The sequence below is a fragment of the Mustela nigripes genome, chromosome X (assembly GCF_022355385.1).
Source record: "Mustela nigripes isolate SB6536 chromosome X, MUSNIG.SB6536, whole genome shotgun sequence".
In the NCBI taxonomy this organism is placed as follows: Eukaryota; Metazoa; Chordata; class Mammalia; order Carnivora; family Mustelidae; genus Mustela; species Mustela nigripes.
This window is the reverse complement of record NC_081575.1, coordinates 62959365-62973361: the sequence shown is the minus strand read 5'-3', so window position 1 is coordinate 62973361 and position 13997 is coordinate 62959365. Positions and strand designations below refer to the sequence as shown.

General features: G+C 38.7%; 1 protein-coding gene across 1 annotated transcript in view; it reads left to right on the top strand.

Moving 5' to 3' along the window:
* ATP7A (ATPase copper transporting alpha) overlaps window positions 1-11926 on the top strand; it is a 190064-nt gene extending 178138 nt beyond the window's left edge. The window contains exons 18-22 of the mRNA XM_059385224.1: window positions 1186-1235; window positions 2696-2899; window positions 3427-3544; window positions 7464-7566; window positions 7936-11926. Of these exons, the coding sequence (XP_059241207.1) occupies window positions 1186-1235; window positions 2696-2899; window positions 3427-3544; window positions 7464-7566; window positions 7936-8212 (752 nt within the window). The 3' untranslated portion in view covers window positions 8213-11926. The remainder of the gene's footprint in view (window positions 1-1185; window positions 1236-2695; window positions 2900-3426; window positions 3545-7463; window positions 7567-7935) is intronic.
* The last annotated feature ends 2071 nt before the right edge of the window (window positions 11927-13997 follow it).

Here is a 13997-nt window from a genome sequence, read left to right as displayed (position 1 = left end):
TGTGTAATCTTCAATGGCTTTAATTGGTATTTTATAGTTTTCAGAGTACTAATCTTTCACCTCTGTGGTTAAACTTATTCCTACGTATTTCATTATTTCTGGTATAATTGTAAATGCTATTGTTTTCTTAATTTCTCTTTCTGCTACTTCATAATTAGTATTTAGAAATGCAGTGAATTTCCGTATATTGATTTTGTATCCTATGACTTTACTGAATTCCCTTATCAGTTCTAGTAGTTTCTCGGTGAAGTCCTTAGGCCTTTGTATGTATAGTGTGTCATCTACAGGTAATCAAAGTTTTATTTCTTCCTCACCAATTTGGATGCCTTTTCTTTCTTTTTTTAAGGATTTTTTAATTTATTGGGTGTAAGTAAGGGGCAGAGGCAGAGGGAGAGGGAGAAGCAGACTCCCCGCTAAGCAAGGAGCACAGTGCAGGGCTCTATCCCAGGACCCTGGGATCATGACCTGAGCTGAGGGTAGATGCTTAACCGACTGAGCCACCCATGTGCCCCAGATGCCTTTTATTTCTTCTTGTTATCTGATCACTGTGGCTCTGATATTCAGTACTATGTTAACTAAAAGTGGTGAGTGGACATCCTTGTTCTGTTCCCTGACCTTAGGGGAAAAGATCGCCATTTTTCACCATTGAGGATGATGTTTGCTGTGGGTCCTCTAGTCTCCTCTTTATTCTCTCTAGCATATTTTTAATTTCAGCTGTTGAGTTCTTCAGCTCCATTTGCTTCTTTTTTGTGTTTTCTATCTCTTTGTTGATGGTCACCCTGAAGTCTCCACTGTTTACTTAAGTCCAATGAGTATCCTTATGACCATCACTTTGGGTTATGTATCAGGTATATTACTTATTTTCATTTCTTCTAGCTCTCTTGCTGTGATTTTGCCCTGTTCTTTCATTTGGGCAATAGTCCTCTGTCTCCTCATTCCAACTTTCTTGTTTGAGTCTATGTGTTAGAAAAGTCACCTACATCTCCTGCACTTGAAACTGATGTCCTTATGAAGAAAAGGTCATTTAGTACCCTGCAGTGTGGTATCCCCTTCCTCCCCCTGTTCACTAGATTCTGGCACTTCATGAGTGTCTCCTATCTGTATTGCATGCACCAGACTATTTTGGATGAGCCACTTTTGCCTTTTGTCCAGTTGTCTACAATGTCTCTTTTTGCTTTTTGGCAGCAAGATTTAGTCCCCATGGCATTAGTGGGCCAGTCTGGGGCTGCCTTGACGTGAGTTGAGTCAGACCAGTTTTTTGCCAGAGATGTGCTAGCACCAACCTATAAGGTGTTCTCCCCTGAGAAGCTTGCTTTGGTAGGTAGAGCCTGCCACCAGACCCCATATCTACCTCCAGCACACTGCTGGGCCCCTAGTTAGTCTTGGGTGTGTGATTGTCTTTCCCTCTGCCTGGGGCCAGAGCTACGTTGTTAAGGTTCTGACCCCTTTCAGGGCTGCTTGTGCACTGCCAGGCTGTGGCACTGCTCTGGAAGGGCTCCGGCCAAGGGCATGCTAGAGGGGGCAGGTCTATGGGAGAGAATGTGGGCAGGGTGTGGGGTTCCAGCAGGGTCTGGGCTAGCCTGCTGTGGGAAGGCACCTGCAGCCACTGGGGAAAACTGCTGTTGGAGGGGGTGGATCTGCAGGATTGTCTGGCAGCAGGGCACACTGTTGGTAATCTATGTAGAGAGAGTTGGCTCTGGGCTAGTTACCATAGGTGTTGGGGTATCTTGGCTGGGGGCAGGGGAGGTAAATGCTGCCTACCAGGTCTTTTGTTCTTGAAGCAGTCTCTCAAAGATCCCTGCCCCTACTGCACACACTCTGAGATTAGTAAACAAATCTCTGTCCTGTATACCCCAGGCATTTTTCAAACTGCTGTTTCTATGTGGTTGAAGCTGTTTGTTGTGCTGTCTGCATGGGGAGGCTGTGGGGGGCGGGGGTGCTCAGTTTCTTATTGCCATCTGGCTCTCCCAGAGCTGAACTAGCTGATTTTTGAAGTGCCAGGTGTTAAGCCCCACTGATTATAAGAACTTGCAAAGCCAGGCCCCTCTGGTTCTCAAAGCCAGCCTCTGCGGGGACTTGCCTTCCCTCTGCAGGCCCCTGTGCCTGGGGCACCCACTGTAGGGGTCTATTCCTCTCCCCTCCCAGGCCCACTACACTCTTCCTTCTCACATACTGTCCCATGAGTGCACCCGGATCCAGATCTTATCTCCCCCTCCACACCTTCCTCAACATGGCCTCTTCTCTATACCTAACTGTGGAGAGTCTGTTCCACCAGTCCTTAGACCATTCTCTGAGCCATTCATACTGATGTGGGTGCATCCAGTTGTGTCTATGGGACAAGGTGAGCCCAGGATACCCCCACTTTGCCATCTTCCCTGGAAGTCAAACATATGTCTCTTTATATTTGTATAAATATGTCCAGAATATGGCTGGAAGTGGAACTGTGCAATCAAATGATGTGTGCACTTTGATAGATCCTACAAAATGTTTTCCAAAAGGACAATAACAGTTTACGCAACCACCAAGAATATATAAGAGAGCTCATATCTCCATATCCTTCCTATCACTGGATATTATCAATTTTTGAAATTTTGGACCTCTGGTCAGTGGAAAATGATGGTCATCATTGCTGTGTTATATTTAAGGGACCAGTAATGTTTCTTGAAATGAATTGAGTTTATTTTTCTCCCTGTAGGTTGGCATTACAAAGGTGTTCGCTGAAGTTCTCCCTTCTCATAAGGTTGCTAAGGTGAAGCAACTTCAGGAGGAGGGGAAACGGGTTGCAATGGTAGGAGATGGAATCAATGACTCTCCAGCTCTGGCAATGGCTAATGTTGGGATTGCCATTGGCACAGGTACAGATGTAGCCATTGAAGCAGCTGATGTGGTTTTGATAAGGGTAAGTCCTGTGACCTGAACCTTGAGGTCTGTGATATTGGTCCACATGGTCAGGGATAGTGTTGTAAAGTATTTCGAGTAGGACATTCTTTTCCTTCTAATTCCTGTCCTCCCAGCCTTTGAGACTAGGAGAATTCAGGATGAGAGTATGAGAAGGAACACTAATTACTTCCATATTTTCTCAATCAAGTGAAGCAGATGAGAATGACAAGCTTCTAAAGGAAAGAATATGATTGGGGGGTACACTTATAATAAAACTATCTTCAACAAACCCTTGCTGAGATTGTTTTATGTGTGTTAACCTACATAGCAGCATATAACCCCAAAAGTGTTTTCTAAATCCCTGAGAAAAATTCCTGGAAAAGCATCTTCCAAAGCTGACTGAAATTTTTAGCAATATTTGAAATTTATAGTCAATTCATATTACCCACCCTAAGGTACACAAGATCTTCAAAATCACAGTGTCAAATATAAAGTATTCATTAATTTAGAGTCTCTCACTAATATTACAAATATTTCTGTTCTCAGAATGATCTTCTGGATGTAGTGGCAAGTATTGACTTATCAAGGAAGACAGTGAAGAGGATTCGGATAAATTTTATTTTTGCTCTGATTTATAATCTAGTTGGAATTCCCATAGCTGCTGGTATGTGACTATTAGCTCGTGTTACTTTCTCCTCTGAAGTCATTAGAGACCTATCATATTGAAAAGTTTAGTCTTATTAGCTTTGAGCTCAGTTTTTATATGAAGCCCGCTGGTGTGGTGAAAGGTAATATTAAAATCAATAATTGTAATTTTGAGCAATGTTCATTATAGCATAAAATTTATATACATAAAATGTATATGCATGTTTATTTTAATTTATTTTCCCCTCCAACTTTATATTTTGAAAAATTTCAAAGCTATACATAACTAGGGTCAAAGATACAATGAAAACCTGTATAATTGTCATTTAAGTTAACCAATGAGTAGTACTTCCCCACATTGTTTTATCTCTTTTTCCATATGCTCTCACATTTATATTTATGTTTTTATTTATTTATTTTTTTGCTGAAGAGAACAAATTTACTTTTTTTTTAAAATGTATTCTTTTTTTAAAGATTTTTATTTATTTATTTGACAGAGAGAGATCACAAGTAGGCAGAGAGACAGACAGAGAGAGAGGAGGAAGCAGGCTCCCCGCTGAGCAGAGAGCCTGATTCGGGACTCGATCCCAGGACCCCGGGATCATGACCTGAGCAGCGGCTTAACCCACTGAGGCACCCAGGCGCCCAACAAATTTACTTTTAAAGATTTATTTATTTATTTATTTATTTGAGAGAGAAAGTGAGCATTAGCAGGGGGAGGGGCACAGGGAGAGAGAATCTACACCTGACTTCCTGGCTGAGCAGGGAGCCCAATGCAGGGCTCAATCTCAGTGAGATCATGACCTGAGCCAGAATCAAGAGTCAGATGCTTAGCAGACTGAGCTACCCAGGTGCCCCAAGAACAAATTTGCTTTTAATCTCACTACCCAAACACAAGTACTGTTAACATTTTAGTGTATTTACTTCCAGTCTTTTTTTACTTTGCATCAGTTTTTCTGTCTTGTTACATAGTTATAATTATAGCATGCAGAGAATGTTTGGCTCTTCACTTAAAATTCTAATAGCCAACAGGGTTTATTTTTTAAGTTTGGGTACCAGGAGAGAAAGAGAGACAGGGAGAGACAGAGAAAGAGGGAAGGAGTGGGGGAAGGGAGAGAGCGAGAGGAAAAAAGCAGGGGGAAAGGAGGGAGATTGATGGATTGAGTAAAGGAATATGACCAAGCAAAAGCAATTTAGAATTTTTAAACAAACATTTTATAATGGCTTGTACTTAGAGACTTTGTGGGAGTTAGTAATAAATTGTATTTTTTTTTTTTTAGAGAAAGAGAGTGCAGGGGGAGGGGCAGAGGGAGAGGGAGAGAGAGAATCTTAAGCAGGCTCCACACCCTGCTCAGAGTCCAGTGCTGGACTTGAGCTTACGACCCTGAGATCGACCCTGAGATCATGACCTGAGCCGAAAGCAAGAGTTGGATGCTTAACAAACTGAGCTACCCAGGCACCCCAGGAATTAGTAAGAAGAGAGTTATCACTTTTTTCTTGTTATTTCTGGAGAGCAAAAGAAGAACATGAAATGATGTAAGAATAATTACAAATCTGTTTATAAATAAGAACACAAAATGCTGAGGAAACAAAAAATAAAAGAACAATCAAAATCTAGAAAGATTTAATTCATAGAGCAAGTGATTTTTAAAAAAATTATGTAAGTAGTTTGGGGATGAAGTCTTTTGGGTTTTCCATATAAAGAATCATGTCATCTGCGAAGAGAGAGAGTTTGACTTCTTCATTGCCAATTTGGATACCTTTTATTTCTCTTTGTTGTCTGATTGCTGTTGTTAGGACTTCTAATACTATGTTGAACAAGAGTGGTGAGAGTGGACATCCTTGTCGTGTTCCTGATCTCAACGGGAAGGACGCAAGCTGTTTCACATTGAGGATGTTATTTGCTGTGGGTCTTTCATAGATAGATTTGATGAAGTTCAGGAATGTTCCCTCTATCCCTATACTTGGAAGCATTTTAATCAGGAACGGATGCTGGATTTTGTCAAATGCTTTTTCTGCATCAATTGAGAGGACCATGTGGTTCTTCTCTCTTCTCTTATTGATTTGTTCTATCACATTGATTGATTTGTGAATGTTGAACCATCCTTGTAACCCAGGGATGAATCCCACTTGGTCATGGTGGCTAATCTTTTTAATGTGCTGTTGGATCCTGTTTGCTAGGATCTTGTTGAGAATTTTTGCATCCATATTCATCAGTGATATTGGTCTGAAATTCTCCTTTTTGGTAGGGTCTTCGCCTGGTTTGGGGATCAGGGTAATGCTGGCTTCATAGAAAGAGTTTGGAAGTTTTCCTTCTGCTTCAATTTTTTGAAACAGCTTCAGAATAGATGTTATTTCTTCTTTGAAAGTTTGTTAGAATTCCCCAGGGAATCTGTCAGGTCCTGGGCTCTTGTTTTTTGGGAGGTTTTTGATCACTGCTTCAATCTCGTTATTAGATATCGGTCTATTCAGGTTGTCAATTTCTTCCTGGTTCAATTTTGGGAGTTTATAGTTTTCCAGGAATGCATCCATTTCATCGAGGTTGCTAAGCTTATTGACATATAACTGTTGATAATAACTTCTGATGATTGTTTCTACTTCCTTGGTGTTCGTTGTGATATCTCCCTTTTCATTCATAATTTTATTAATTTGGGCTTTCATCATCACTAGCTATCAGGGAGATTCAAACTAAAACCACATTGAGATACCACCTTACACCAGTTAGAATGGCCAAAATTAACAGGACAGGAAACAACTTGTGTTGGAGAGGATGTGGAGAAAGGGGAACCCTCTTACACTGTTGATGGGAATACAAGTTGGTGCAGCCACTTTGGAGAACAGTGTGGAGATTCCTCAAGAAATTAAAAATAGAGCTTCCCTATGACCCCACCATTGCACTACTGGGTATTTACCCCAAAGATACAGATGTCGTGAAAAGAAGGGCCATCTGTACCCCAATGTTTCTAGCAGCAATGGCCATGGTTGCCAAACTGTGGAAAGAACCAAGATGCCCTTCAACAGACGAATGGATAAGGAAGATGTGGTCCATATATACTATGGAGTATTATGCCTCCATCAGAAAGGATGAGTACCCAACTTTTCTAGCAACATGGACAGGACTGGAAGAGATTATTTTGAGTGAAATAAGTCAAGCAGAGAGAGTCAATTATCATATGGTTTCACTTATTTCTGGAGCAAATAGCATGGAGGACATGGGGAGATGGAGAGGAGAAGGGAGCTGAGGGAAATTGGAAGGGGAGGTGAACCATGAGAGACTATGGACTCTGAAAAACAACCTGAAGGTTTTGAAGGGGTGGGGGGGGGAGGTTGGGGGAACCAGGTGGTGGGTATTGGGGAGGGCATGGATTGCATGGAGCACTGGGTGTGGTGCAAAAACAATGAATACTGTTACACTGAAAAGAAATTTTAAAAATTAGGTAAGTAGGGGCAGAGTGGAAAAAATTATGCAAGTAATATATGATCACTGTAGAAAAAAAGAAAACTAGATGAGCACATAAAACGTTATAAGAACAATAAGTCTATCTTATCCCTGTCATATAAGCCAAATGTTCAAATGTCTGTCAAATTCATATTCTATTCATTCACTCTTGGTGGGATTATGATATGGTGCAAGACACTCTGGAGAACTGAGGAATATCCACCTAAAGTTGAAGATGTGCCCATGTCATAATCTAGTTTCATCTCTAGGTATGACCCTAGAGAATTTCTCAAACATGCGCACAGGGAGTCGTGTACAAGAATGTTCACAACAGCACTCTATCCTCCTATTGGTGGAGACTTATGTTGCTGCCAGTTTTTCCACATGAAAAGTACTGAATAAATATCAAACAAGGAAATTATGTGTATGTATGTATTATAAACACATTAATAATCTGTTTAATGCTCTTTGCTCTCACTAATCCACACTTGTTTCCTAGGAGTGTTTATGCCCATTGGTTTGGTTTTGCAGCCCTGGATGGGATCTGCTGCAATGGCTGCTTCATCTGTTTCAGTAGTACTCTCCTCTCTCTTCCTTAAACTGTAAGTATGATGGCTCACTCATGTTTGTATTTTTTATTCCCTTTATCATCCACAGTCAGTCTTGGTAGGTCTCATTCTTATAGGATAGGCCCCAACTGTTCTTAATAATAAATGTTAGCTATGTGATTATCATCTTATGTAGTCTCTACCTAGCCACTACAGCACTGAGTTGGGTAAAATGTAGTACATTGGCTCTGAGAAGTACAATTTCTCACCGTGTGACTCTATATAATTTTAGGGGGGTCAATTTCCTAGCAGGAACCACCTTTGTAGATTTCATACCAGGCAAATAGATCTCCAGTTTTGACTGTAACAAGTGTCTAGCTCACATTTGCTTATTTCACACTAGTGTATTTTGCATGTGTTCAGTTACAGAAAACCAACTTATGAGAATTACGAACTGCATGCCCGAAGCCAGATGGGACAGAAGAGGCCTTCAGAGATCAGCGTTCATGTTGGAATAGATGACACCTTGAGAAACTCCCCTAAACTGGGTTTGCTGGACCGGCTTGTTAATTACAGCAGAGCCTCCATAAATTCACTGCTGTCTGATAAACGGTCCCTCAACAGCATCGGTACCAGTGAACCTGATAAGCATTCACTTCTGGTGGGAGACAGTAGGGAAGATGATGACACCGCATTGTAACAGGTCACACAGAGTACTACTAGCTGATGTTGTTACGCGCTGATACAGCATTAGCGATACCTCCTTAACTTCTCGAAATATTGCGGAAGGACTTTCTGTTGGTCTCATGCCCTTATGTTAGGGAATATCTTTGAATTGCATTTGTCCAGTGGCAAAAATACCTTTTTTTTTTTCAGAGCATTAGCTCTCAACCTAGCTTTATTTAAGGTGAATTGCCAATACTTTTTGTTTTCACTAGGAACAGATAAGGTAGGCCAGTGAGGTTTACAACAAGCCCCACAATTGAAGATTGCGGAATTGCTGCTAAAGTGACAGATGACTTTTTCTTTGACCAAAAAGAAAAGGCTCAAGAAAAAGGATACTTAAAAAAAAGTTTGAAGATCTGAGACCATGATCTTGAGGACATTCTTGAGCTCTCAGCCCTGCCAGGTTGGGGAACAAGGGCTTTTAAAACACTGTATAAAGCATCTGGTTTTAGATGGAAAACAGTAGAAACGGTTTAAAAATAGACGTGCCTTATTTATTATAGGATTTCTTCTCCCCTGATTGTCCCTGCATCTTTGTTTTTGCAGTTGTTTTCTTAGATGCCTTTACTGTTGTTGTTGTTCTTCCCAGTGAGTTAAGTGTAGGTGATTTTTGATTGCTAAAAATAACTGATAACTTTTCCAATATCATCTTCCTTTCTTTTTCTTGTAGCCCAAAAGACCGTAAGGGTCCAGAGGGTTTCTTGTTTCCTATCTTTCCATTGTAAAAAAAAATGGATTGGATTCTTCTTTCATTGACTCCCTAGCTCTGTACAAACCTTCAATTTACTCCTACTGACTTTCACTATAAATTGTTCTTAATATATCAGCCTCAGTCCAGAAAATTAAGATTTTTTTATTAACATATATTATTTGCCCCAGGGGTACAGGTCTGTGAATCATCAGGTGTACACATTTCATAGCACTCACCATAGCCCATACCCTCCCCAATGTCCATCACTCAGCCACCCCATCTCTACCCCCACCCCCAGCAACCCTCAGTTTGTTTTGTGAGATTAAGGGTCTCTTATGGTTTGTCTCCCTCCTGATCAAAACTTAATTAAGATTTTGAGCCTCTTCCACAATTGACTTTTTCAAAGATTAATATCTTACCGTCTTTAACATATACGGGTCATATGAAATTACCTGGACTCACTAAATTTGTCCTTTTTTTGGAGAGAATACAAGGACTTTAGCTGGTATATATAATTTAATATATTTTAATGATATTTTAGTATTTTAGATGACTTCTCAAAATGACTTTAAAATAATACTATTATACAAAGCGGCACTTACCAAAAAACACGGTAAGTTGTAATACAGAAATGAGAATTTCCCTAGGTTGTGATACCTTTTAGTCAAGTTTCTAGTTTTCTCTATTATAAAACATTTGCTCTTGCTAGTTAGCATGGGTTGTAAATTCAGGGGCTATTCTCAGTGCCATATACATTTAGAAATCCCCTTCTGAGTGCCTAAGAGTTAACACACTGGTCAGAGATCTGGCACTTGCATCACTATCTAAATTCCTTGTTAATTGCAAGATGGATTTCATATGTAGAACATGGAAGTGAAAATAAATAAATTCCTAACATTTTGTTCCTATCATCATATGTAAAGCTGTTAGCACAATGCCTAGCACATAGGATTTACACTTAGTACTTTTTTCCCCTTGAGGTCTGTAATGAATATTAATAATCAATTTTTTTAGGGGAGAGTCTATAATCAGGTGAGAGTGGGGTATGGGTTTCTTCCTCTCCTATTTCCTTTCTCTCTTGTCCTTTCATACACACACAAAAAGTTTACCACATTATTCCATTTTGTCTTTAAAGATTTGGAAAAAAACTTATTTTTATCTCCACTATCTTAAAGAGAGGACTGAAACTACTGATGAAGGTGCTATTACTCTAAAAAGGCAAAACCATCCTAGTGAAATATGAATGTGTTTGTATGTCTAGGCTCTTTAAATGCCTGTGCCATCTTCCATGCTTCTGCTTTGAATTTTAATATATATTTTTTTATTTTTAATTCTAGTGATTCATCATACCACTTGTTTCCTCTAGAAGAAACAGCTAATAAGACAAATGTATAATAGACTTTTGAAAAAAGAAGCACCTCTCTTTCTTTCTCCCCTACTCTTTCTCTGTCTTTGAAACACTTGAACATAGTCAGTTACTACTTTGATTTCCATGTGTGTTTGTGAATTGTCCTTTTGGCTCCCACTTGCCAAGGGACCCACATGTCCTAGGACAGTAGGAAGAGCAGCCTATAGTCTGGGAATAATGAAGGATCTAATTTCAACCCTTACTATTAGAACAGAAAACATGTTTAGAAAGAATCCTGTTTTAAGTATCTATAACTATCTTTTAATTCTCTACCACAAGTCTCTTTTGTGATCTTGAACTCCCAATTAGCTTCATAGAGCAGCTGTATTCACAGGAGGGAGAGAGAGAGAGAGAGAGATGATAATCAGGATTAAAAACATTGGTTTCAGTTAGTAAGTAGCTTTAAGTAACTAGTGACTAGTGAGAACAAATGTTATAAACGTATATGTGTGTACGTGTATGTCTATTCATACATATGTACACACACATATTTACCATATAGAAGTAAAATGGATTTATATTTGAATTTGATACTTGACTATCTGAAGATCTTTATTTGTCCTTCCTTTATCACTCTTCTATATTCACTCAGTAACCATGCTGTCAGTTTGAAGATAACAAGGATGTTTTGATATCCAGTGCTGGTTCTGACTCAACTATGGGGCACCTTTTACCTTGAATATCCAAAGATGCCTTTTGAATTTCAAAGGTTAAAACACAACTAGAGTATTTAGTGTCCTAGTCTAAAGAAGTATGGTAGTCAGTTGTGAAAATAGAGATGTTCTTAGTTTAGTATCAGCATTTTAGAGTGTTAAATTTGATGCTTTGTGAACAAAAAATTTTATATTATGCTTTAACTTTTTAAAAGTTTATTTTTTTCTTTTTTCAGATGTCTTCTTCAGAATGCTTAAAATAGCACTGTAGACAAGATGTTTCCAAAAATTTAAGTGTGCATCTCTTTTATGTACACAGCTTAAAATCAAGAATGTATGTTCTTTGAGAAATTTTTTCCCATTTCTTGTGAATCTTGCTTTAAAATTATTTTTCTTAATATTTGTTTTACTCTATTTTGTTACTTTCTTTGGGTGAGGCATCTGGTTATTGGTTGCTTTAACAAGAATAAAAACATTTTCTAAAATAACTCCCTTTGGATTTTTTGCTTGCTTATTTCTTACTTTTCTATATTTAAAAATATTATTTTACCAAATATAGAAAATATGGATTCATGCTGAATTATTAGCTATTTTTGACACTAAGTTTCTGTAGTCCCTCTGGAAGTTTATCTGGTGTAAATAACCAGGTAAAGCACAAAAACATGAAATCTCGTTCTTCAATTAAAAGAGCTTCTATCATGGCATTGATAATAGATACCTTTTGTAGCCAAAACCAGGCGTCTCAACCATGTGTTTTTAGTTAAGTGCTTAACTAATCATTGTTAAACATTGATTGGTACCCAAAATAGGACAATGTGCAATAATCATCTACTACAGTTAAAATATTCAGTAGTTTGTTTTTCCATAAGCATGTAATTGATCATATTTCTGCCAGGGATGTGCCTTCAATTTTATAATTATAGTATTGTAGAGAAATGTTTTTTTGTCAGTGTCTCTTTTGTTAAACCATCCAACTCTTCTTCTGACAGTTGCAAACTACCCTGGTTTAGTTATTATTTTTTTGACTGTTCATCAGTGATGGGGCAGGATTGGAGGCAGCATTACACATTAACTAAGAGTGGGAGAAAAGAAAACTCTGATTTCCTTCAATTCCATCTCACCTGCTGTATTGTTTCAGTGAGGGTGAAAAACAAAGGAAGGAATATAGTTGTCCTCAAAAGGGGTTTTGTGCTCTCTAATACATTCTTGAGATAGTCTACCCCAAATGAGTTTAATGGAGACAAGAGGTTTTCTTGCATTTGGGGGTCCCTATACAGTGTTTGGGGATCCCACCCAAAATATATTCCCACACCAAGCACTTTTGTGGGCTAAAGAAGGGGTTTTAAACTTATTGTAAGGAAAACCTTGTTTTCATTTCTCTCCCCCAGTCTTGAGACTATTCAGGTTGATGAGATAGGATTGGAAATGGAAACAGAAGAGTAAAATTCCTGAACCATCCACTTAGCTGCTCAGCTCCCCCTCTTCTATTGGGGTCTTGACTAACCTCCAAGAAGGGTGTTCAGGATAGCAACATCCCAGGAGAAGTTTCAAAACCTTCCAGACAAAAAACAAAACAAAAACAGAAAAACCTATTGAACTACTGAAAAACAATCTGAGGGGAATGAAGTGGTGGGGGGGGGGGAGGTTGGGGTACCAGGTGGTGGGTATTATAGAGGGCACGGATTGCATGGAGCACTGGGTGTGGTGCAAAAATAATGAATACTGTTATGCTGAAAATAAATAAATTTAATTATAAAAAAAAAAAAACAGTAGAACAGATCAATGAACCTAAGAGCTGATTCTTTGAGGCTTACCAAAACTGAAAAACCCGTATACAGATTTATGGAAAAGAAAAGAGAAAGGAACCAAATAAAATCTCGAATGAAAGAGGAGAGATTACAAACACCACAGAAATACAAGCAATTATAAGAGAATATTATGAAAAATTATATGCCAACAAACTGAGAAATCTGGATGAAATGGATACATTCCTAGAAACATACAAACTGCCAAAACTGGAACAGGAGGAAATAGAAAATTTGAGCAGATGCATAACCAGCAAAGAAATGGATTCAGTCATCAAAAATCTCCCAGAAAACAAAAACAAAAACCAAAAACCAGGGTCAGATGGCTTCCTGGAGGAATTCTACCAGACATTTACAGAAGAGTTAATACTGGCACTGTTCCAAAAAATAGAAATGGAAGGAAAACTTTCAAATTCCTTCTCTGATGCCAGCATTACCTTGATTCCCAAACCAGACAAAGATTCCACTATAAAGAAGAATTACAGACAGATATCCCTGATGAAAATGGATGCAAAAATTCTCAACAAGATACTGGCAAATCAAATCCACAGTACATTAGAAAAATTACTCACCATGACCAAATGGGTTCTATTCATGGGCTTCAGGGGTAGTTCAATATCTGCAAATATATCAGTGTGATACACCACATTAATAAAAGAAAGGTTAAGATCCTCTCATAGATGCAGAAAAAGCGTGTGACAAAATGCAGCATCCATTTTTTATAAGAACCCTCAACAAAGGAGGGAGGGAGGGAAAGAGAGAGAGAGAGAGGGAGAAGCAGATTCCTTGCTGAACAGGAACCTCAATGCAGGGCTCAATCCCAGGACCCTGAGATCATGACCTGAGCTGAAGGCAGGCAATTAAAGAACTGAGCCACCCAGGAACCCTTTCATTTTTATTTCTTTGATGCCAGTGAGGTAGGACTACTTCATAAATTTAAAAGTCATTTTGTGTGTGTGTTTATAGGATGTCTGTTCATTTTCATTACCAATATACCTATTTTGGTCTTAGTGTATTTTGCTTAACAATTTGTTGATAAATTTGTTTTCAAGATCAATTTATTTTCCTATTAAGACAATTAACCTTTTTTTATGGTTGTTACTAATATTTTCTCTGTTTTTTGTTGTTGTTGTTTTCTGCCATAGTTTAAGTTGTTGTATATTTACCGTGGTGAAATTTGGCAATATACCTCAAAAGGAGAG